The sequence below is a fragment of the Salvelinus alpinus genome, chromosome 12, assembly GCF_045679555.1.
Source record: "Salvelinus alpinus chromosome 12, SLU_Salpinus.1, whole genome shotgun sequence".
NCBI lineage: Eukaryota > Metazoa > Chordata > Actinopteri > Salmoniformes > Salmonidae > Salvelinus > Salvelinus alpinus.
Window position 1 is genome coordinate 19027538 of NC_092097.1, and position 26246 is coordinate 19053783.

The window sequence follows — 26246 nt, forward strand, 5'->3', positions numbered from 1 at the left end:
AAGGAAATCTCGGCCGGCCAAACCCGATGCTGGGCCAATTGTGGGCCGCCTCATGCGTCTCCAGGTCACGGCCAGCTGTGACACAGCCTGGGATCAAACTCGGGTCTGTATGGTTGCTCGTCATTACACACTGACCAACAAATAATCTTCACATCAACAACATAGGAATCACTACAAAACTTATTGTATGACCTCTTATACACAATATTAGGCCCAGCCTTTGAAACTTTGGATTTCCTAGATATGGCTACTATATTGTGATCATTACATCCGATGGATTTGGATACAGCTTTCAAACAAATGTCATCAGCATTAGTAAAGATATGATCAATACATCTTGATGATTTCATTCCTGTACTGTTAGTAACTACCCTGGTAGGTTGATCGACAACCAGAACCAGGTTGCAGGCACTAGTTACAGTTTGAAGCTTTCTCTTGAGTGTGCAGCCTGATGAAAGCCAGTCAATATTTAAATCACTCAGAAAGTATAATTAATCAACTTTTTTTTTTTAAACAGACGGAATTCCCGGTGTTTCTATGTTAAACAGTTTGTTATAATATTTCAGTGTTCTGTGATGTATATAAAGTGTAATATTGGGATGCAAACTTAAAGTTTAATACATTTCAACTCTATATCTGACATATAGACAATAGCCATGTGTGTTAGGTGTATACTTTTGTTTCAGAGTAGATTTGTTTAAGACTACCAAGAAACACTACGTGACCCTGATTTAGCCCACTGCAGTAAAAGGTTAAAATCTTCAACAGCTAAGCTGCATGGCGCAGCTACAAAAACAAAGACCTTTATTAGATACCCCTCTTGTAATATTATCTCTCAATTGTTGTATCTTGAGCTGCTGTACCAAACCCCCCTTCTTGTTCATGTTTTGTTGCTGTGCAGATCATGTGACTGCTATCGCTTGTTTGATTGACATTGATAAAAACAACAAATATATTTTTTCAATCAATTTGAAAAAACTTGAATACATTTGGGTCTATGACTTGAGTAATGATTTGAAGCCTATCATGCATTTGTAAGCACTGTTAGCCAAAGACAAATAACACACTCCTCATGATGTGCAGAATGAAAAAAACAACTGCCATCAGAGCTGCTAATAAGAATCTGCAATAGTAAAGGTACTGAAGATGACCGAGATGTAAGTAAACCCAGGTTATCTCTGTTTTGTCCGACCCGGGTCACTCCTACTAACAAAGCTGAATCAAACAAATCACTCTTGAGAATCACAGTGTGCAGTGGGTTGATTGTCTGTGTGTCACTATGCTCGTGGTTGGGAAAGATACTGATTCCTCCTCTACCCCTCTGCATTTTCAATACACTCGTAGAGAGAAACGATCATCTCCATGACACTGTGACACCACTGCATGCTCAGAGCTCTGTCACTCTGTGTCACAGCCCTTGCTCCTGTGTGTGTGTGTGTGTGTGTGTGTGTGTGTGTGTGTGTGTGTGTGTGTGTGTGTGTGTGTGTGTGTGTGTGTGTGTGTGTGTGTGTGTGTGTGTGTGTGTGTGTGTGTGTGTGTGTGTGTGTGTACTGAAACATCAGTAGGCCTACATCACAGTCAATGGTTTCCTACAGTCATTTTAAAATACCGAAAATACATAAATTCAAGATGTTAAACAATCACTGACAACTGTTGACCCCAATGCCATGTCACTGTTGTAATTTATTAATACATTTGACAGGATGTGGATAGTGTTCCATGAGATCACACACACTAAGGGCCGTGCACTGACATGTTGGGAGGAATATGCTCAAACTAAAAAAAGGGCACTCCCAAAAATGTTTTTCCTGCAGCAGCGGTCACAGACTCGTTGAGCAATTATTACAAGCAGGGAAAGCAGCACAATCTGCTTATTTCTCTCAAATGTTGTACACAAATTTGTTTGCATCCCTGATAGTGAGAATTTCTCATCTGCCAAGATAATCCATCATGTAATAAAGCCCTTTTGTGGGGAAAAAACTCATACTGATTGGCTGGGCCTGGCTCCCCAGTGGGTGGGCCTATACCGTCCCAGGACTACCCATGGCTGTGCCCCTGCCCAGTCAGGTGAAATCCATAGATTAGGGCCTAATGAATGTATTTCAATTGACTGATTTCCTTATATGAACTGTAACTCAGTAAAATTGATACAATTGTTGCATGCTGTTTATATGTTTATATTTTTGTTTATATGTTTATATTTTTGTCCAACCCAACTTCAACATAATTTTCTAACTTTTTGACCCACGACCCCCAAAAAAGAGTGTTACAAAACTTGCGACCTCCTGCGCGTACACACATGCACGTGTGCACACGCAAACATTTACAAACAATCACTGCTCAATTGTAGCCTGTCATTACAGCCATAAACAGTGATTTTCAAAACGCAAGTTAGGCTACTGAGATAAACTGTGTTTAACACCTGCATTTGGAGTGAAAAAGTCATTCATGTTAGCAGTCAATATCAACTAGGGATATATTATGTCACTTCTCTGGAGTCCAGAGCAAGCAAAATCATTCTGCCTACTTGTAGTGGAGTCTGCAGGATTGGTTAGACAGCATGTTCTGTCTGCACCACTCCATCACTTTGGAGGGCAGCCTACCTGCAGAGTGCTCGTTCCCAGCCGGGTATACCTGTTCTTCCTCACAAATATCTTAATACATTTGCCAGAATATGTTAAATCTTCATCCCCTAATATGCAATGTTACAGCTGCCTATCTTTAGACATGTAGCCAGTCCTAGGCCTATCTGAAATATGATCAATCAAATTGCCAGTTAGCCTATTGTTCTGGCAACGATGAGTCAGTAGATTGATAAAATGTATTTTATATGGATGAGAAACATAGGCCTACTCTGTTTTTGTCAGGCAAAACTGGAGGAAATGAAACAAGTTCTTTCTGGTCACTAATCTGGATATGCGTTCCCACCTTTTCTGAAAATGTTGATGACTGGTCATTGGTCAGCAATCAAGACGCGCAACCTTTTGGTTCTGAAGCATAGACGAGAATTTAACGATGACTTGCGGGCAGTGGGTTCAGAACAATAATGACAAAAAAAAAACATTTTGGGGGAAGTTATACCACCACTGAAAAGGGCAATTTGGAGATTGGAAGGGCAAAGGGGCATGTGTTGTGCACAGGTAAAGCCATAGCTGTGCATATGCCTGCTCGCACACACACAAACACTGGCTCAGACTCCCCTTTGCCTCCAGAACATCCTGAATTCTTTGGGGCACTCTACAAGGTGTCGTAAACGTTCTACAGGGATGTTGGTCCATGATTACGCAATGGCATCACACAGTTGCTGCAGATTGGACGATGGTACATTCTTGCTGCGAACAGCCCGTTCCATCTCATCTCAAAGATCCTCTATTGGGTTTGGTCAGCAACAATGTTCAGATACACTGTGGCTTTCAATTGTTGCGCAATTGGTATCAAGGGACCTAACGTGTGCCAGGTAAACATTGCCCACACCATTACACCACCGCCACCAACCTGTACCGTTGACACCAGGCAGGATGGGTCTATGGACTCGTGCTGCTTACGCCAAATCCTGACTCTGCCATCAGCATGACACAACAGGAACTGGGATTTGTTGGACCAGGTGATGTTTTTCCACTCCTCAGTTGTCCAGTGTTGGTGATCGCGTTCCCACTGGAGCCACTTGTTCTTGTTTTTAGCTAATAGGAGTGGAACCCGGTGTTGTCATGTTTTGTCATTGATCATCATGTCTTGTCCCTGTGCTTCCCTCTGCTGGTCTTATTAGGTTCTTTCCCTCTTTCTATCCCTCTCTCTCCCCCTCCCTCTTTCCCTCTCTCGCTCTCTCTCTCTATCGTTCCGTTCCTGCTCCCAGCTGTTTCTCATTCTCCTAACGACCTCATTTACTCTTTCACACCTGTCCCCTATTTTGCCCTCTGATTAGAGTCCCTATTTCTCCCTCTGTTTTCCGCTTCTGTCCTTGTCGGATTCTTGTTTGATGTTTGCTGTTCTGTGTCCTTGTTCCGCCCTGTCGTGTTTTTGCCTTCTTCAGATGCTGCGTGTGAGCAGGTGTCTATGTCAGCTACGGCCTGTGCCTTCCTGAAGCGACCTGCAGTCTGTGGTCGCGTCTCCAGTCGTTCCTCTCTACTGACGAGAGGATTTCAGTTTCCTGTTTTGGATTTACCTTTAATAATATCCAGGAGAATTATTGTTTGTTTAAGACTGGAATAAAGACTCTGTTTCTATTACGTCGCTTTTGGGTCCTCATTCACCAGCATAACAGAAGAATCCGACCAAGAATGGACCCAGCGACTACGGATTCTCGCAACACTGCCGTCGAGTTCCAGGGAGTAATGCTCGGCAGACACGAGCAGGAATTGTTTGCCGCTCGTCATGCCGTTGAGACCCTGGCCGCTCAGGTCTCCGATCTCTCAGGACAGTTTCAGAGTCTTCGTCTCGTGCCACCAGCTACTTCCTGGTCTTCCGAGTCTCCGGAACCTAGGGTTAATAACCCACCATGTTACTCTGGGCAGCCCACTGAGTGTCGCTCCTTTCTCATCCAGTGTGATATTGTGTTCTCTCTCCAGCCCAACACATACTCAAGAGAGAGAGCTCGGATCGCTTACGTCATATCACTCCTTAGTGGTCGGGCTCGGGAGTGGGGCACAGCTATCTGGGAGGCAAGGGCTGAGTGTTCTAACGTTTATCAGAACTTTAAAGAGGAGATGATACGGGTTTTTGATCGTTCAGTTTTTGGGAAGGAGGCTTCCAGGGCCCTGGCTTCCCTATGTCAAGGTGATCGATCCATAACGGATTACTCTATAGAGTTTCGCACTCTTGCTGCATCCAGTGACTGGAACGAGCCGGCGTTGCTCGCTCGTTTTCTGGAGGGACTCCACGCTGAGGTTAAGGATGAGATTCTCTCCCGGGAGGTTCCTTCCAGCGTGGACTCTTTGATTGCACTCGCCATCCGCATAGAACGACGGGTTGATCTTCGTCACCGAGCTCGTGGAAGAGAGCTCGCGTTAACGGTGTTTCCCCTCTCCGCATCTCAACCATCTCCTCCCACCGGCTCAGAGAATGAGCCCATGCTGCTGGGAGGTATTCGCATCTCGACTAAGGAGAGGGAACGGAGAATCACCAACCGCCTTTGCCTCTATTGCGGTTCTGCTGGACATTTTGTCATGTCATGTCCAGTAAAAGCCAGAGCTCACCAGTAAGCGGAGGGCTACTGGTGAGCGCTACTACTCAGGTCTCTCCATCAAGATCCTGTACTACCTTGTCGGTCCATCTACGCTGGACCGGTTCGGCTGCTTCCTGCAGTGCCTTGATAGACTCAGGGGCTGAGGGTTGTTTTATGGACGAAGCATGGGCTCGGAAACATGACATTCCTCTCAGACAGTTAGGGAAGCCCACGCCCATGTTCGCCTTAGATGGTAGTCTTCTCCCCAGTATCAGATGTGAGACACTACCTTTAACCCTCACAGTATCTGGTAACCACAGTGAGACCATTTCCTTTTTGATTTTTCGTTCACCTTTTACACCTGTTGTTTTGGGTCATCCCTGGCTAGTATGTCATAATCCTTCTATTAATTGGTCTAGTAATTCTATCCTATCCTGGAACGTTTCTTGTCATGTGAAGTGTTTAATGTCTGCTATCCCTCCTGTTTCTTCTGTCCCCTCTACTCAGGAGGAACCTGGTGATTTGACAGGAGTGCCGGAGGAATATCATGATCTGCGCACGGTCTTCAGTCGGTCCAGAGCCAACTCTCTTCCTCCTCACCGGTCGTATGATTGTTGTATTGATCTCCTTCCGGGGACCACTCCTCCTCGGGGTAGACTATACTCTCTGTCGGCTCCCGAACGTAAGGCTCTCGAGGATTATCTGTCTGTTTCTCTCGACGCCGGTACCGTGGTGCCTTCTTCCTCTCCCGCCGGAGCGGGGTTTTTTTTTGTTAAGAAGAAGGACGGTACTCTGCGCCCCTGCGTGGATTATCGAGGGCTGAATGACATAACGGTTAAGAATCGTTATCCGCTTCCCCTTATGTCGTCAGCCTTCGAGATTCTGCAGGGAGCCAGGTTTTTTACTAAGTTGGACCTTCGTAACGCTTACCATCTCGTGCGCATCAGAGAGGGGGACGAGTGGAAAACGGCGTTTAACACTCCGTTAGGGCATTTTGAAGACCGGGTTCTGCCGTTCGGTCTCGCTAATGCTCCAGCTGTCTTTCAGGCATTAGTTAATGATGTACTGAGAGACATGCTGAACATCTTTGTTTTCGTTTACCTTGACGATATCCTGATTTTTTCACCGTCACTCGAGATTCATGTTCAGCACGTTCGACGTGTACTCCAGCGCCTTTTAGAGAATTGTCTCTACGTGAAGGCTGAGAAGTGCGCCTTTCATGTCTCCTCTGTCACATTTCTCGGTTCTGTGATTTCCGCTGAAGGCATTCAGATGGATCCCGCTAAGGTCCAGGCTGTCAGCGATTGGCCCGTTCCTAAGTCACGTGTCGAGTTGCAGCGCTTTCTCGGTTTCGCTAATTTCTATCGGCGTTTCATTCGTAATTTCGGTCAAGTGGCTGCCCCTCTCACAGCTCTGACTTCTGTCAAGACTTGCTTTAAGTGGTCCGGTTCCGCCCAGGGAGCTTTTGATCTCCTCAAGAAGCGTTTTACATCCGCTCCTATCCTTGTTACGCCTGACGTCACTAAACAATTCATTGTCGAGGTTGACGCTTCAGAGGTGGGCGTGGGAGCCATTCTGTCCCAGCGCTTCCATTCTGACGATAAGGTTCATCCTTGCGCTTACTTTTCTCATCGCCTGTCGCCATCGGAACGCAACTATGATGTGGGTAACCGCGAACTGCTCGCCATCCGCTTAGCCATAGGCGAATGGCGACAGTGGTTGGAGGGGGCGACCGTCCCTTTTGTCGTTTGGACTGACCATAAGAACCTTGAGTACATCCGTTCTGCCAAACGACTTAATGCACGTCAAGCTCGTTGGGCGTTGTTTTTCGCTCGTTTCGAGTTCGTGATTTCCTATCGCCCGGGAAATAAGAACACCAAGCCTGATGCCTTATCCCGTCTCTTTAGTTCTTCTGTGGCTTCTACCGATCCCGAGGGGATTCTCCCTGAAGGGCGTGTTGTCGGGTTGACTGTCTGGGGAATTGAGAGACAGGTAAAGCAAGCACTCACTCACACTGCGTCGCCGCGCGCTTGTCCTAGTAACCTTCTGTTCGTTCCTGTCTCTACTCGTCTGGCTGTTCTTCAGTGGGCTCACTCTGCCAAGTTAGCTGGCCACCCCGGCGTTCGGGGTACGCTTGCTTCTATTCGCCAGCGGTTTTGGTGGCCTACTCAGGAGCGTGACACGCGCCGTTTCGTGGCTGCTTGTTCAGACTGCGCGCAGACTAAGTCAGGTAACTCTCCTCCTGCCGGTCGTCTCAGACCGCTTCCCATTCCTTCTCGACCATGGTCTCACATCGCCTTAGACTTTATTACCGGTCTGCCTTCGTCTGCGGGGAAGACTGTGATTCTTACGGTTATCGATAGGTTCTCTAAGGCGGCACATTTCATTCCCCTCGCTAAGCTTCCTTCCGCTAAGGAGACGGCACAAATCATCATTGAGAATGTGTTCAGAATTCATGGCCTCCCGTTAGACGCCGTTTCAGACAGAGGCCCGCAATTCACGTCACAGTTTTGGAGGGAGTTCTGTCGTTTGATTGGTGCTTCCGTCAGTCTCTCTTCCGGGTTTCATCCCCAGTCTAACGGTCAAGCAGAAAGGGCCAATCAGTCGATTGGTCGCATATTACGCAGCCTTTCGTTTCGAAACCCTGCGTCTTGGGCAGAACAGCTCCCCTGGGCTGAGTACGCTCACAACTCGCTTCCTTCGTCTGCTACCGGGCTATCTCCGTTTCAGAGTAGTCTTGGGTACCAGCCTCCTCTGTTCTCGTCCCAGCTCGCCGAGTCCAGCGTTCCCTCCGCTCAGGCTTTTGTCCAACGTTGTGAGCGCACCTGGAGGAGGGTCAGGTCTGCACTTTGCCGTTACAGGGCGCAGACTGTGAGAGCCGCCAATAAACGTAGGATTAAGAGTCCTAGGTATTGTCGCGGTCAGAGAGTGTGGCTTTCCACTCGTAACCTTCCCCTTACGACAGCTTCTCGCAAGTTGACTCCGCGGTTCATTGGTCCGTTCCGTGTCTCTCAGGTCGTCAATCCTGTCGCTGTGCGACTGCTTCTTCCGCGACATCTTCGTCGCGTCCACCCTGTCTTCCATGTCTCCTGTGTCAAGCCTTTTCTTCGCGCCCCCGTTCGTCTTCCCTCCCCCCCCCCCGTCCTTGTCGAGGGTGCACCTATTTACAAGGTACGGAAGATCATGGACATGCGTTCTCGGGGACGTGGTCACCAGTACTTAGTGGATTGGGAGGGTTACGGTCCTGAGGAGAGGAGTTGGGTTCCATCTCGGGACGTGCTGGACCGTTCGTTGATTGATGATTTCCTTCGTTGCCGCCAGGGTTCCTCCTCGAGTGCGCCAGGAGGCGCTCGGTGAGTGGGGGGGTACTGTCATGTTTTGTCATTGATCATCATGTCTTGTCCCTGTGCTTCCCTCTGCTGGTCTTATTAGGTTCTTTCCCTCTTTCTATCCCTCTCTCTCCCCCTCCCTCTTTCCCTCTCTCGCTCTCTCTCTCTATCGTTCCGTTCCTGCTCCCAGCTGTTTCTCATTCTCCTAACGACCTCATTTACTCTTTCACACCTGTCCCCTATTTTGCCCTCTGATTAGAGTCCCTATTTCTCCCTCTGTTTTCCGCTTCTGTCCTTGTCGGATTCTTGTTTGATGTTTGCTGTTCTGTGTCCTTGTTCCGCCCTGTCGTGTTTTTGCCTTCTTCAGATGCTGCGTGTGAGCAGGTGTCTATGTCAGCTACGGCCTGTGCCTTCCTGAAGCGACCTGCAGTCTGTGGTCGCGTCTCCAGTCGTTCCTCTCTACTGACGAGAGGATTTCAGTTTCCTGTTTTGGATTTACCTTTAATAATATCCAGGAGAATTATTGTTTGTTTAAGACTGGAATAAAGACTCTGTTTCTATTACGTCGCTTTTGGGTCCTCATTCACCAGCATAACAGGTGTGGTCGTCTGCTTCAGTAGCCCATCCGAGACACGGACTGACTGACGAGTTGCATTCCGAGATGCAGGAGTTGCATTCCGAGATGTCGTTCTTCACACCACTGTTGTACTGCACCGTTAATAGTCTGTTTGTGGCCCGCCTGTTAGCTTGCACGATTCATTCTCCTTCGACCTCTCTCATCAACAAGCTTTTTTTTGCCCACAGGACTGCCACTGACTTAATGTTTGTTTGTCAAACCACACTTGGTAAACCATAGACACTGTTGTGCATGAAAAGCCCAGGAGGGTGGCTGTTTCTGAGATACTGGATCTGGCGCGACTGGCACCATCAATCATACCACACTCAAAGTCACTAGTTTTTCCCATTCTAACATTCAATCAAACAATAACTGAATGCCTCAATGCCTGTCTGCCTGATTTATATAACAAGCCAGGGCCACATGATTCACTGTCTGTAGGATGATCCATTTTCTGTCCTGCTTCACTGCGATCTGTTTCAGGCAAAATGTTCGTTTTTAGGTGTTGGTGATTGCCATGTTCTCCAGCCTCCCTGTGAAGACCTAATAGAGCAGCTATTCCTTAAATAAACGTGAACCAGTTGGTCACGGTAAAGCAGTTTGTTCACGCGCTGGGACGGTTACTCGTCCGACAAATAGTAACACCATGATAGGCGACACAGAACGCAATTACGATAATTAAAAGTTTCACCTGAGAGTAAAGGAAATTAATGTAAACAAAAAACATACAATATAGCCTGCTATAACGCTGATTTACTCGCAAAAACACAACGACACACCTTGGGTAAACATGAAAGGCGCAATTATATTTCAGTGCGCAAATGTAGCCTAAATATGACTGCTATGTTATATATCGGCAGGCACTAACGTTAATACATATGATGAATAAATTGAATGGCAACTGTAAACGTATTTTCTATCATTTAGTTATTTCATGCAAAACAAATATGTGTTTCTGCAAACACTCAAACTTACCCATTCCAAAACGCGGATAAATCCAAGAGGTAATTTAAGCACTTGAAATGTCCCAACAGACACGAGCTAATGGAATGACAACAACAATAACATAGAAAAAAATTACGATATTTTTCATTTAAAAAATCCACAAAATATGTCATGTTTGTATAGCCTATTTGACATGTAAATTAGCCTACATTGTTAAAAAAAATTGAATAATGGCTGTTTATTAATCTATATTATTTTGAGACCTGACAAAACAAATATACAATCAACAAACATACCTCATTAGTCGATAACATTTTCAAAATACTTATCTCCTTGTTCAGTAAGATGTAAACAATTATACAGAGTTACCCAAACCGCTTGATGTCTATGCCTCGCGCGTGTAAGACTCTCGGCTCTTATTGCTACTACACGGAAAAACCCGAGCTTTCGTCAGCTTGTTGAAAAATAAAACACCATAGAGACAGACGGGGATTGGCTTCACGGAAATGAACGATGACTTCAAGATTTTACGATTGGATAAGATTTTCTTGTTATCGATTTAGGCTACGATGTGTTATTGTTTTGAACTGCCTCTCCTCCCCACGGTGGAGATGGATGAGAGGATGTGATTGTAACGGAGTGCCTGAATGTTGTCTCGAGGCGCCACGCATTAGTCTGGTCCTATAAGTAGAAAAATATATCTTATTAATCATGCATCATTTTGTAGGTTACATGCTTGCGTGCATGCAGCGCATGCACTACCAATAGACTGAGAAATCCTATGAAATGCCTTTGACCTGTGGGTATTTTCTTGTGACTCCACCATCTGTAGCCCATTCAGGATGAACCCGTCATCTGTCCCTCTGTAATGGTTGTGCTTTGTGCAGAATAATAACCCCCAAATCACTCGCCTATGGCCACAATAGCGTCAAAATTGACCTCTTTTATAAGACCATTTCTCTGAATCCTGGAAATATGGGCTATATTCAGATGTAACTTCCATTACTTGTAGGCTACATAAATTATGTGGATTATTATAGAATTTGAGGGAATATGCCTAAATTGCTCAGAACAAAACATTCAGAGAGCATTGCAGATATAAATTGACTAAATGTATAAATGGACTATATTCCAATTCTACGTGAATGGTTCTTAGAATTATGTCGTTCTGAAGGATCCCCTGTGTGATTCCCAGACAAAGTCAACATAGCTGCTGGCTAAACACAATCCAAGGGCAAATAGGTAACTCACTGAAGACGTAATGTTATGTAATGTGAAGCAGGGACTGTTTTCAAGACTGAGTTGTACTCCTGTGTAGTCAGTGTACAGTCAGATTCAAATGCCCTGATGAATTATCATTTGCCTGACATTTTTGTTGTTGTTGATAAGGACATCTTTGTGTGAATATTATGATGAAAACATGAACCAGATTTTCCTTGTATTTTTCTGTTGATATGATGTTCCCTTGCTGTGTGATAGCCATTCCTAGCCACCCCACTGGAGGTTGAGCAATTTCTCATCTAATTAGCCAGCCGAGGCAGATAGAAGAGAGCTGGACTGTAAACTAACTGTAGGCAAGATGATGGTGAGCAAGCGAGGCTTCCTGTGTCTGTTATAGAGATGACAATTCCAGTAGAGATAAGTTAAAACCAGGCTGACAGTGTGGCTAATTTGACAAAATCTCTTCTCACTCCACTCCTCCTCCTCCCATTTTACTCTTGCTCACAAACATCCCTCTCTTCTCCTTTCCCTTTTCTCCCCCTCCCTCCGTCTGCCTGAATTGCTTTGTCCTAGCGATTAGAAAACTGTTAGATCCGATTGGCCTAATATTCCCATCACAGTAAATCAAAAAGAAGTGAGCAGGAAGAATAGAAGATCTCATGCATAGTTTATCCATTTAGTAGGATGTGATTTTTTTCATGAGCTGACTGTTTCTGAAAGGGCTGCCTGACATGAGTTTGCCTGTAGAGTTTGTTGAGCCAACAAACTCTACAGGCTTGCCAGGATCAATAAAACAATGGTCAATACAATGATTGAGCATGGTGCGATGATGTTGACTGATAATGATTTAAATAATCACTTATCTACGGAGTACAGGTGCCATCTCAACATACACTATATACAGTATATACAAACGTTTGTGGACACCCATTCATGTTAGTGGATTTGGCTATTTTAGCCACACCCGTTGCTGACAGGTCTATAAAATCGAGCACACAGCCATGCTATCTCCATAGGGAAACACCGGCAGTAGAATGGCCTTACTGAAGAGCTCAGTGACTTTCAACATGGCACCGTCATAGGATGTCACCTTTCCAGCAAGTCAGTTCGGCAAATTTCTGCCCTGCTAGAGCTGCCCCTGTCAACTGTAAGTGCTGTTATTGTGAAGTAAATCGTCTAGGAGCAACAACGGCTCAGCCGCAAAGTGGTAGGCCACACAAGCTCACAGAACAGGGAGTGCTGAAACGCATATTAATAATTTGTCCTCGTTTGCAAGTTCCAAACTCTCTCTGGAAGCAACGTCAGCACAAGAACTGTTCGTCGGGAGCTTCATGAAATGGGTTTTCATGGCCCAGCAGCCGCACACAAGCCTAAGATCACCAAGATCACTTTTTCAACCTCCTGAGGGCGAAGAGGCACAGTCCTTAGTGATTTGGACCCAGAGGAACTTGAAGCTCTCGACCCGCTCCAATGGACCTGTCAATGTGGAAGTTTCCTGTAGTCCACGATCAGTTCCTTGGTTTTACTGACGTTGAAGGAGAGGTTGTTGTCCCGGCACCACACTGCCAGGTCACTGACCCCCTCCCAGTAGGCTGTCTCATCGTCACCGGTGATCAGGCCTCCCACCGGTGTTGTCAGCAAACTTGATGATGGTGTTGGAGTGGTGCATGACCAAGCAGTCGTGGGTGAACAGGAAGTACAGGAGGGGACTAAGCACATTCCGATGTGGCGCCCCCGTGATGAGAGTCAGCATGACAGAGGTGATGTTGCCTACCCTCACTACCAGTGTCGGACCGTCAGGAAGTCCAGGATCCAGTTGCAGAGGGATCCAGTCCTAGGGTCCTAAGCTTGGTGACGAGCTTGGATAGGGAAATGGTGTTGAATGCTGAGCTGTAGTCAATAAACAGCTTTCTCACATATCTATTCATTTTATCTAGGTGGATGAGGGCAGTGTGGAGTGCAACTGACATTGAGTCGTCCATGGATCTGTTGGGGCGATATGCAAATTGGAGTGGGTCTAGGGCACATGTGTCAAACTCATTCCACGGAGGACCGAATGACTGAGGGTTTTCGCACCACCCTTGTACTTGATTGATGAATTAATGTCACTAATTGGTAAGGAACTCCCCTCACCTGGTTTTCTAAGTCTTAATTGAAAGGAAAAAACAAAAACGTGCATACACTTGGCCCTTCGTGGAATGAGTTTGACAACCCTGATCAAAGACATGAAACTTAAGGTTACTTGCATAACCCCGGTTCTCTGATAATATGAGTGAGATGTATCACATATGGGATTCACTCTGCGAATGAGGTGAGCCCTTTCTCCCTATGAGGTGCCACTCACATGTCCTCTGGTCATTCTTGACCATGCCCCTATTTGATTGAGCTCTTGCGAGCAGGGAAATTAGGTGATACATCTCACTCATATTATCAGAGAACCGGGGTTACGCGAGTAACCTTAAGTTCTGTTTCAAATACTTATTTCGATGTATCACATAAGGTGATATGGCCCGTATCGCAGACATGTTCTCTGAAGCCAGGGTAGTCCCAACAGTGTAACCCCTCAGTGGCTCAGACACTGAGGACAGTATGTGCCAACAAGGGTGCAGTGACATCCAGTCGGTAAAACCTCATGAAGTTATGAGAGGCGGCCCGACATGTCGCATCACAAATCTCTAGTAAAGAGATGCCTGTGAATAGTGCCCAAGAGGCAGTCATACCTCTGGTGGAGTGAGCCCTCAGGCCTTCTGCGGGCTGTAAACCCTTGCCAGTATTAGTAATTTAGTATTCTCCACTATCCAGTTGGAAAGACGTTGACGAGAGAGGGGCCTCGCCTTGCAGGGAGGTGCCCAAGCAGCGAAGAGTTGGTTGCCCTTGTGTAAAACTCTCATTCTATCCAAGTAAATGTGCAACGTGCGTACTGGACACAAACGGTGGAGACACGCTTCTTCCATAGCGGTGAAGGGCGGCGGACAGAAAGCCACAAGCTCTAAGATGAGACTAGTGGTGTTTCTCAATGTGCATACAACCATGCTCCTCCCCCTACTGTATTACCTCACTCTTCACCTCCCCATTCACTGAACCTTCTTCAAGCCAGGACAATAGCAACAAAGCAACCGTTTTAATTCATACCTATCAGTTATCAGCTAGCTATATGTGAACCATAATAATGTAGCTAACCAGATAGTTTAACAGGCAAAAATTACCTAAAATTAATATTATGCAAGATAGATTCTTCATCGGTAGCTGGCTAACAATTATTTGTGGCTATCTGGCTAGCTAACAGTACTAGTAGCTAGACAGTTAGCCCTATTGACTTATTATGAGCATGTGATCTACTGTACGTAGGCAGGTAAACATGCCAAAATTAACACAGCCTGTATTTATTAACGTATCAAGATAAAATATTGTAGTCAGTCAACATATGAGATGTGAATAGGCAACATTTCATTCCGAAGTCGGAGTGTATTTTCTCTCACTTCAACTAGAATAATGGCTGCCATTGATTTCAAGAAATGTTGCATCATTTTTTATGTGGTTGAGTCATATTTCTTTGCATACTTTCCGTTCAAGCTTGCATCGATGCATGCTTTAAAATATGTACAAACAGAGTACGCATTCAAGAAGTGCCCTCTGTGCTCCGTTTCACATACCTTGATTTGGACAAATACTCCAACCTTCCCGTGCTCCAATTTGTGTGCTCGGAGCAGGGTAGTATGCATTTTGAGAAAAACCTCTGGTCCTGTCCCCGACTAAAACAAATCTAGGTTGACCAAAAGGCGTCTGTTCTTCAGACCAATGGATTGGTCGAAATGTTTAAATGTGTATTTTTCGATATATAGACACACCTTATGTGTTTTAATCAAATCAACTATATGCATTGAGCTTGTCTGATGCTTTAAGCTTACTGTTTGATGAAATATGACACAAATGACTCAAGAGGGAGCCAGAGATTTAGATAACCAGAAGAAAAAAAACTTAACCTGACCCAATCATTCTCCTCCCTCTCCTGCTGGCTTTCGCAGATTCTGCCATTACTCTCCTGAAGTAGCTGGTAACAGGTTACACGAGGAGTTGACAACCTTTCTCTCGTAAAATGCCAATTTATCTTGCATTTCTACCGATCTGTATGCCAGTTATGGTTTTCATATGCACATTTTCAATTAATTACAAACATCTTCATATCTCAAAATCATTGTCATGCGGTTAATCAAATTATATCCAAATCTAAATGAAAATGATACAACATTAAAAAGCAACTTCTATTACCATTGCCAACTATGTAAAAATAGCCTACATAAAGCCAACAAATAAAACTGCAGCCAGCAGGTAGAAAATATCATGATTTAAATAAATATCCTATAAATCACATTGGCCTGTCTGAAACGAACTTGAAACATTGTATCAACTATAACTTGGGTCCAGCCCTAAGCTTGTGGGTCCAGCCCTAAGCTTGTGGGTCCAGCCCTAAGCTTGTGGGTCCAGCCCTAAGCTTGTGGGTCCAGTCCTAAGCTTGTGGGTCCAGCCCTAAGCTTGTGGGTCCAGCCCTAAGCTTGTGGGTCCAGCCCTAAGCTTGTGGGTCCAGCCCTAAGCTTGTGGGTCCAGCCCTAAGCTTGTGGGTCCAGCCCTAAGCTTGTGGGTCCAGCCCTAAACTTGTGGGTCCAGCCCTAAGCTTGTGGGTCCAGCCCTAAGCTTGTGGGTCCAGCCCTAAGCTTGTGGGTCCAGCCCTAAGCTTGTGGGTCCAGCCCTAAGCTTGTGGGTCCAGCCCTAAGCTTGTGGGTCCAGCCCTAAACTTGTGGGTCCAGCCCTAAGCTTGTGGGTCCAGCCCTAAACTTGCACTAGGGAACTTGCAACATTGTATAAAATATTCTGGTCCCTCAGAGATTCCCACGCCAGTGAGCTGGGATGCATAAATCATGACATGCAACAGAATATTGAAAGCCTTTATTGAGAACAACTGTTGCCATGTTTAACATTTTGCACAGCAGAAATAATAAAATAATAATACAAATCATAAAATTGTTATTATTTTATGTTCCATTAACTGGCCCTTCTCAACAAACATCTGACAACTAAATAACAACATCTGGACTAAACAATTGAATGTTTGTGGTGTCCCTTATGGAAAAAACGAATGAATTCCACATGTGAACACGTGCTCTTGTGTGATCACATGTAATTTTATGTGAAGTTAATGTGATAACATGTGTCAATGTGAAGGAAACGTGATTAAAGGAAACTACACGTGACAATATGTGAGCACATGTGAGAACAACATTTCAACATGTGATACCATGAAACTAAACGTGACATTTCACATGTTTTTAGAACACATCGCATTTGTGAAATTTCACTTGAAATCATGTGCAAGTGAAATTTCACATATGATATCATATGCAAATGTTTTTTTGGAACACTTCACATGAGATACTGATGCGATTTGATTATCTGACAAGGGTTGCCCCAGCGGGAGAAGTTTTCCCCGGGTAAAAAGGGATTGGATTTGTTTTGGAACGTGGCTGCCCCATTCAAAGCCCATGGCGAAGTTGGCTCAAAACAAAATGAAGCATGTGGATGTTCTCAAGCCATTTGTTTTACCAGTCGTCAGGACGTTACGTAATGGTCCCAGATGGTCCCAAACTATTATAAGTAACGTAATGATATGGTGGTTTTAAAGTAAGTGGAACGCTGTTCATCTAAAATATAACCCCACCTGGGATTTGAACTCACAACCTATGGATTTGAGGTATGCTGATCTTTCTGCTGAGCAATAATATCATTGCACTACACATTAATTGTCTATAATACATCTATGCACTTAGAAAAATAATGCCATCTGCACTGCTGTTTTAATTATTAGTTATTAGTCCATCTGACTATTCTCTCATCATTGATTTAATTTACTCACTTCAGCAAAGTTTTATTATATTTTATTTATTTAACCTTTATTTAACTAGGCAAGTCAGGTAAGAACAAATTCCTATTTACAAAGACGGCCTACCAACAGGCAAAAGGCCTGGGGGCCTGGGATTAAAAATAAAAACATTAAATACACATCACAACAAGAGAGACAACCCTACATGAAGAGAGACCTCAAACAACAACATAGCAAGGCAGCAACACATGACAACACAGCATGGTAGCAACACAACATGACAACAACATGGTAGCAACACAACATGGTAGCAGCACAAAAAATGGTACAAACATTATTGGGCACAGACGACAACACAAAGGGCAAGAAGGTAGAGACAACAATATATCACGCAAAGCAGCCACAACTGTCAGTAAGAGTGTCCATGATTGAGTCTTTGAATGAAGAGATTGAGATAAAACTGTCCAGTTTGAGTGTTTGTTGCAGCTCTTTCCAGTCGCTAGCTGCAGCGAACTGCAAAGAGGAGCGACCCAGTGATGTGTGTGCTTTGGGGACCTTTAACAGAATGTGACTGGCAGAACGGGTGTTGTATGTGGAGGATGAGGGCTGCACTAGATATCTCAGATAGGTGGGAGTGAGGCCTAAGAGGGTTTTATAAATAAGCATCAACCAGTGGGTCTTGTGAAGGGTATACAGAGATGACCAGTTTACAGAGGAGTATAGAGTGCGGTGTGTCCAATAAGGAGCATTGGTGGCAAATCTGATGGCCGAACGGTAAAGAACAATTGAAGGGGTTTGTATAGTTGTCTAATGTTGGTGGGGCATATTATTCTGTTTAAGTGTTACTCCTGAATCAATATGAATTTAACCAAGCTGAGATTTACTTTGACGTCCAAAGTGCAGGAATACAAGTGTGGTGGCGTAGCAGAAATATCATAATGCTGTGAACCAAGAGGTTGTGAGTTCAAATCCCAGATAAAGACACATTGAATAATAATTACCTTATAAATAAACATACAATGTAGTCAAATATGTAAGATGAAAGCACTGTGTGTGTATCATAGACACACTTGTTTTTTTCATAAATGCCACGTGAAGTGATCTAAAAACACATACATTCAAATGTGAAATGTCACGTGTGAAATGTCAAGTGTTCCAAGAACTTGTTTTCACGGTCTGAAATGTCACGTGAAGTGTTCCAAAAACCAGGGCACAACTTTCACTGGGGATGGTGGTGACATACCCCCCCCCACATTCTGAAATTCAATTTTTGTCCCCCCTGTTGGAATGTGATCCAAAACAAGGAAACAGTGTGCTTTCTAGGTAGGCTGTTTGGAGTGTTTACCCGATGCGGACACCACAGAGCGGACTGACAGGCTGTGTGAAGGCAAAGCTTCTGGAAAGCTGGCTAGGCCAGCACAGGAGAGTTGAGCATAGTTCAGTGTGTTCAGCATTGCGCTCTTTCACCGAGTTGTAATAGGAACAGAAACTGGCTACTCTTTAGTTGACTGATGTAGCTGGAAAGGTAACCGCTGTTAACTTAACAGAAAAAAAATGAAACTAGTGTTTATTCGCAGTGCTGAGCTATTATTGTAACTGACATGTAACTTTAGCTAATGTTTCATCCCTTCTCGACTGAGGTAAATGGATAAGCTACGCTAGTGAGTTGCTGACTTGCTGCACCCTCGACAACTACTGTGATTATTATTATTTGACCATGCTGGTCATTTATGAACATTTGAACATCTTGGCCATGTTCTGTTATAATCTCCACCCGGCACAGCCAGAAGAGGACTGGCCACCCCTCATAGCCTGGTTCCTCTCCAGGTTTCTTCCTAGGTTTTGGCCTTTCTAGGGAGTTTTTCCTAGCCACCGTGCTTCTACACCTGCATTGCTTGCTGTTTGGGGTTTTAGGCTGGGTTTAGGCTGGGTTTCTGTACAGCACTTTGAGATATCAGCTGATGTAAGAAGGGCTATATAAATACATTTGATTTGATTTGATAGTGAGTAGCTACCACAGCCAATTCAGCTCTAGCCTCTAGTTATCTGTCAGATGGTAATAAGAACCACCTCATATCGCTATCTAACAGCAGTTCTTTGAATGGACACGTTTTGTAGCCTTTGTTTTGTTACGTTTCAGAAGTAAATTAACTTGGCAAACTTTCGCCAATTGATGTACCGTTAGAGAGAAAGCTGGCCTTTTTTCCTCAATCAAACTAGACCTGAATCAAATGATTGAAGATTGATATTCTGACTTTTGTCAGTGCAATGTGAGTTGTATTAGTCAGTATGTCTATTATTTTAGGTGTATGTGACACAGCTCACTTGCAAGCCCTGGTCCCAGCAACTTTGCGCCCTATAGGTAATATCAAATGCGCATTTTTTTTTAAAGAAATAGGTTGAATTACCAAAGACTCTCACATGGCCCTTACATTGTATTACTGGGCTAGTTTGAAGAGAGCAGAGTTGGAGAGACTTGCATTTTCTCTTGAGCTATTTTTATAGCCTACATTTTAGGAGTGGGAAGATTTTCAGACTGAGAAATATGAGTGATCAATATTTAAGCCTATTTCTAGGCAATGTAGTAGACTATAGCCTAATAATAGGCCTATTTAGGAAGTACATTTCCTTGGAAAGATAACTGTTCAGTGCTTCTCCGCCCATGTATACATAGGCTCTAGCCAGCTCTATTTAATTGAGACCACACATGTACCTGATCTCGCAGGCATGGCTACTGAACTGGAGGCAGCAAGAATGATGACAGCAACACTTTCTACGTTTTAGGAAGACGATTTGCAGGCAGAGACAAATAAATGGCTAATCCATACTTATTGGAAATGAAAAGGCACATCGCTCGCTAACCATAGTAGCCTAACCTATGTTCATATAATTTCAGACTTAAATCACCATAGAATGTATTATCTACCAGTGAAACTGAATATCATGCACTCAGAAATTGTATTATTTTTCTGGAGGTGTAAAGCAGAAAAGGGGACATATTTGCAGATGTTGTGGTCTTGTGTAGCCTGGCTGAATTCTGGCAAACAGTATGTTCTTTTATCTCAGCATGTCTACAGATTCTCCCTTCTCCCTGTTAACTTGGAAATGTTGATACTGGACACTGTTATCAAAAGAAACTATGTAACCTAGCTAGAGGCTAATAAATGCATTACCATTAATTGGAAGGTTGGTTAGATTTGTTTTAAGATTAAGGGTATATTGTGCAGCTTTTATAAGGTCTGGATGCCTTATATGGAATACTGTACGAAAAAAAGGAGTCTATATTGAAAACATGGCCACGTCAGGGGAGATTTAGGCAATCCCTAGCTTCTGGGCTGCCCAGTCCTGGCCCTGCTGTACTGTTGTCACTCTGGCCTTGGCCTTACAAACCTGAAACCAATAATTAATGTTTCACTAAGATTCTAAAGCTGAGTGGGGTGTGTTGGGTTGGGGCGCTACAGGGCCGTGGACCCCTAGGGGCAGGACGTGATGACCCAACTATATTGTGTGCATTAAAAATAGCTTTACAGTACTATTAGGCCTATGAGATGAATTGTATGGAGGGTGTACTGTTTCTGTATGTTAATGTGTAGGTGTACAGTGCATTCGGAAAGTATTCAGACCCCTTGACTTTTTCCACATTTTGTTACGTTACAGCCTTATTCTAAAATTGATTAAATATTTTTTTCCTCACCAATCTGCATCTAGTACCCTATAATGACAAAGCAAAAACAGTTTTATTTTTTTTACATTTTAGCAAATGTATTAGAAAAATATCACATTTACTTAACTATTCAGATCATTTACTCAGTACTTTCTTGAAGCACCTTTGGCAGCAATTACAGCTTTGAGTCTTCTACGGTATGACGCTACAAGCTTGGCACACATGTATTTGGGGACTTTCTCCCATTCTTCTCTGCAGATCCTCTCAAGCTCTGTCAGGTTGGATGGGGAGCGTTGCTGCACAGCTATTTTTAGGTCTCTCCAGGGATCTTCGATCGGGTTCAAGTCCAGGCTTTGGCTGAGCCACTCAAGGACATTCAGAGACTTGTCCCGAAGCCACTACTACGTTAGCTTGACTTTGTGCATAGGGTCGATGTCCTATTAGAAGGTGAACATTCGCCCCCAGTCTGAGGTCCTGAGCGCTTTGGAGCAGATTTTCATCAAAGTTCTCTCTGTACTTTGATCTGTTCATCCTTGCCTCAATCCTGATTAGTCTCCCAGTCCCTGCTGCTGAAAAACATCCCCACAGCATGATACTGCAACCACGATGCTTCACCGTAGGTATGGTGCCAGGTTTCCTCCAGAGGCGACGCTTGGCATTCAGGCCAAAGAGTTACATTTTGGTCTCATCAGACCAGAGAATCTTGTTTGTCATTGTCTGAGAGTCTTTAGGTGCATTTTGGCAAACTCCTAGCGGGCTGTCATGTGGCTATTACTGAGGAGTGGCTTCCGTCTGGCAACTCTACCATAAAGAGATGGTTGTCCTTCTGGAAGGTTCTCCCATCTCCAAAGATTAACTCTAGAGCTCTGTCAGAGTGACCATCGGGTTCTTGGTCACCTCCCTGACCAAGGCCCTTCTCCCTCGACTGCTCAGTTTGGCCGGGCAGCCAGCTCTAGGAAGAGTCTTGGTGTTTCCAAACTTCTTCCATTTAAGAATGATGGATACCACTGTGTTCTTTGGGACCTTCAATGCTGCAGAAATGTTTTGGTACCCTTCCCCAGATCTGTGCCTCGACACAACCCTGTCTCAGGGCTCTACGGACAATTCATTCGATCTCATGACTTGGTTTTTGCTCTGACATGCACTGTAAACTATACAACCTTATGTATACAGGTGTGTGCCTTTCCAAATCATGTCCAATCAATTTAATTTTCCATCGGTGGACTCCAATCAAGTTTCAATGGAAACAGGATGCACCTTAGACTCAATTTCGTGTCACATAGCATAGGGTCTGAATACTTACTGAATAAGGTATTAATAAAATAATAACATTTCTAAAAACCTGCTTTCACTTTGTCATTGATGGGTGTTGTGTGTAGATTGCTTAGGAATATGTTTAAAAAAAATCTATTTTAACAATAAGGCTGTAACACAACAAAATGTGGAAAAAGTAAAGGGGGTCTGAATACTTTCCGAAGCCACTGTATGTGTGTTTTCATTCAACTTCTGTTTTCCAAACCTTTCCCTTGAGATATAATAAAAAAGATGGGAAGGATGTTGTGTTGGGAAGAGAGTTGAGTTATTGACTAGACTGGTGGGGGTTGGGCGTGTAGGCGGCTCGGCTTGGCTGGGCGGTCTGGCTGAAATTTGATATAGAGGATGACTTAAAGAAAATAAAAAGTTGTCTTGTACTTTATTTGTAAGAGTTGTTCATTTGTTAGGCTATTGGTTAAAGGTGCTATTATCATGGATCATAGTTCAGTCTTATCAAACACTGAAACATATTTAATAATCTCTCACCTAGCTTGATGACTGTGGGCATTTTTGCTTACTTTTTGTTGTTCTAAATAGAGATGGCTAGAAGGGCCATGGGTCATATTAGATTGTGTATAAATGCAGGAAATGTGGTTTAGATGCCCCAAAAAAATGGGAGGGCCCCCAGACCCCCTACCAAGCTACTATATGTCCCCCTCTGCAAATAGCACTGCTGGGTGATTTTAAAATAATACTCTTAGCAAAAATGTATATTTTTAATTAACAATATGTAGAAATCTATGAGTATAGAAAGGTTCCGAACTTTTGTGATACATCACAGCACATTTGAAAAATATATGGAAAATCAAAACTGGATGGTGTTCAGAGATAGATGGGAGGGGTTGAAGGTAGCTGAAGGATGGATGAAAAACAAACAAAATAGAAATATTGTAAAATATACTGTGTCCGTAAAATGTATATCGTATGTATAAGCTGGAAGTAGAAGCCTAAATGTTGTTGTCCATTAGTTTACTCCAATTAGGGGAGGGATGGTAGGGTTAGGGGAAAATAATAAAGGAAAATATATTTTGAAAAATATATATATATTTACAAAAAATATATATGGGTGATTGGAAATTATGCAGTCAATTACATTGGCCATAATCATATGGGTGATTGGAAATTATGCAGTCAATTACATAGGCCATAATCTATCTGTCTAATTAAAGAATTAAAGCTGATTTTTGTTATTTTGTTATTATTATATCCCCCCACTTCTAAAACCAAAGTTGCGCCCCTGCCAAAAACACATGTTTTTTTTGCATGTGTGTGTGTGTGTGTGTGTGTGAGTGAATGTTGGACATGTTCGCTCAATCAGAGACACAGTTGTGACAGTGGTATGGTAGTCGTGGGGTACAGGCTTAGTGGGCCCATCATTTTTATTCCCAGCACCCAGACCTCCATAGGCTTGTTACAACTAACCCTGACCTTTGCAGCCATTAGCTATCTTCAATTTTAGCTACATGTTCAAACTTTAGCATTGCCCTACTTAAATCAAATATATCTACACACATTGGTTATAAACCTGATATAAGTTTGATGAATCTAACGACAAAGTAGGTGATGCCATCGCAAAAACTAATTTGGTAAAAATAAATACTTTCTGACCTCAAAATCAAATTTCTGTCAATAAAATCTGCAGAGTCTATAACAAGGGCTGCGGTCTAAACACTTAAAAGACACACCCTATCCCCTCAGTCCTCAAATTAAGTGGACACTTCTGATGATGTATCACTTCGTCTGGCGAGTATACACTTGCAGGACAAGGGGCGAGGGAGGAAGGAATGATTTTTAAATGGACCACCCTTGGCTGGAAATTCGTCACTCACGCGATGATTTCAGCCACCAGTAGCTTGTGGGTGCTTTATATGCACTACAGTCAATTATGAGTGCATGTCTACTTATATTAAATATATAATTATTAATATACGCCTACTGTATGATAGCTAGCAAATTAATTAGCTAACTAACATTAGCCTGCCTAGCTGGAACTTCTGAAGAAGGAAATTGTTTTATTTCTACAACTTCGAAAAGATAACCAAACAAAACATATTTACTTTTTACGAGGCATGTTTGTGCCGTCATGTGCATTAGTAGCACAATTTCTAACTTATTTACATTCGTTTTTACTTACACTTGTATGTTGACTTCTCCATTGATGTTGTTTTTATGTTTTCGCTGACTTTTCTTAGTGGATGTACAGTCGTCGCGAATTGAATTATGGGGAGTTTCAGGCCCCGAAATGAACATAATTGTACACTCCCAAAGCCGACTAAAAATTAGGGCTGGGGGGCTTAAGTTGCAAACTTCCCTTGCTTGGCTAATCATTTGGACCGCACTCCAAGATGGCGACGGGCATTCCCCCAAGGGCATAAGGCGAGGGTAAGTGGACGAGGGTGTGTCTTTTAAGTGTTTGGACAGCAGGCAAGGTCTTGCTTCTTCACATGAGGGTTGAGGACTAAACTGACCATGTGCACAGTGAGTCACATGATTCTAACTTGTTCCCGATTGGAGATATTGAGAGTGTACAATCCTGTGTTACAACCATCCCTGGTCTCCCCACTGACACCTCAAATGTTCTACTGCTTGAGCTCCTGTTCCTCTTATATAATATTTTCTCAAAAGTATTGTGGTGCTCCTGCACCTAAATATAAACAGTACCATCACCCAAACCTATTTCAGTCCAAGTCAAGCACTGATAAGAAGTAATCAGGTAGGCCTATTTTATGACGTTTCAACTGGATCAGAGCATGACATTTTTCCCTTTCACGCTGAGTGGTTATCGAAAGGGAGACAGCTGGAAAGATTTTTCAAATACATTGAGGAACTATTGTCATTCTCAATGGATGTAAAAGCAGACGTTGTTTGCTTGCCGTTTGAGGTGAAGAAAACATTACTTTGAGAAGCTCCACAGGTCATTAGTGGTGGTGCATTAAGCCAATCCGAAATACTATAATTTGTGCACAGGCCAGATAGCCTACAGGCCTATTTCTAAGCTACTCAGGTGCACATCCTTATTCAACATTGACTGGAGCACTTCAAACAAAAGACAATGACTAAATTGAATTGACAAAATTTGATGAAATAAACTAAAACTTGTTTCTCACAAGTGTTGCATAGGTTGTGCGCTCTGCAAACAATGTGTCCACTCCGACAATGAGAAGGGTACAAGGAACAATAATATATTGAATGCAGTAACAGAAATTACCATAACCAAACAAACACTGTAGATTAGAAATGATAGGAATTAACGGTAAATGTACTACTAGCAAACAATTCACACAATGAAGTTATGAAACAATGAATGTGCACAAATTGGTGGGAGAGATCGCATTCTAGCGAGAGAAGTGCATTGTGCATCTGGGCGCTGATGTCTACATTGGCCATGCAGCGCTTATGGTGATACGGCCTCTGCAGAAATCAGGGCATTCATACTTCTTGCTCATCGCGGAGCAGTGCAGAGCTGTTGTCAAGGAAGTGAGTTTGTGTTTATACAGGATGTTCCGCCCCCACCTACTGTCAACCAATCATGTCAATGCGGAGCTATACAGAGCCCTCGACATTGTTACAACATTTGGGAGCCATATGGCGGTGCGGTATATATCTCAATTTGGCCTCTGCATGCCTCTGGAGGCTCGCAATTGCGTCACACCCTCCATATGGCGCCATCGACCACATTTTCAGATCAAGCATAAATTGTTTTTTAGTCTAGGCCTCCGCAATGGATTAGTTCACTGAGATGTGTGCAAATAAATATATAAGATGCAAGATTGCGTCCCAACAACTGGGGTACCTAATGTGTCCAAGGCGAATGTGCAGAGTTCTTGTAAAGACAGGATTGAACCTCTTGGACTGTGCCTTTAATGAGTGGCGACAGGTATGGCCATACAGTCTGGCGAGTGTGGGGCTGTCTGCCAGAGAGCAGCTAACGGAATGTCGCAAGCCACCAACAGTATAGCGAAGAGGAAGAAGGAAACATACTGGTTACCCAGATTTCCTAATCCTAAACAGTAGAGCAGCTATGTGTCTGGTCTGTCTTGCCCCAACTCCGAGGAGGAAGGGTTATAAAGAACAGAATATTTCCCCGACCGCTCGCCCCCGTGAGGGGAGGTAGAGTGGTC

At 43.7% G+C, this 26246-nt stretch overlaps 1 protein-coding gene across 2 annotated transcripts in view; it reads right to left on the reverse strand.

The window, feature by feature from the left end:
* LOC139535646 (synaptoporin-like) overlaps positions 1 to 10816 on the reverse strand; it is a 48845-nt gene extending 38029 nt beyond the window's left edge. The window contains exons 1-2 of one of the 2 annotated variants that reach the window (XM_071335265.1): positions 10348 to 10816; positions 10082 to 10147 (exon numbers count right to left, since the gene is read on the reverse strand). In XM_071335265.1, coding sequence (XP_071191366.1) covers positions 10082 to 10147; positions 10348 to 10352 — 71 coding nt within the window. In that variant the 5' untranslated portion in view covers positions 10353 to 10816. The remainder of the gene's footprint in view (positions 1 to 10081; positions 10148 to 10347) is intronic. The other variant, XM_071335264.1, reaches the window with a different exon arrangement.
* Positions 10817 to 26246: the final 15430 nt, after the last annotated feature.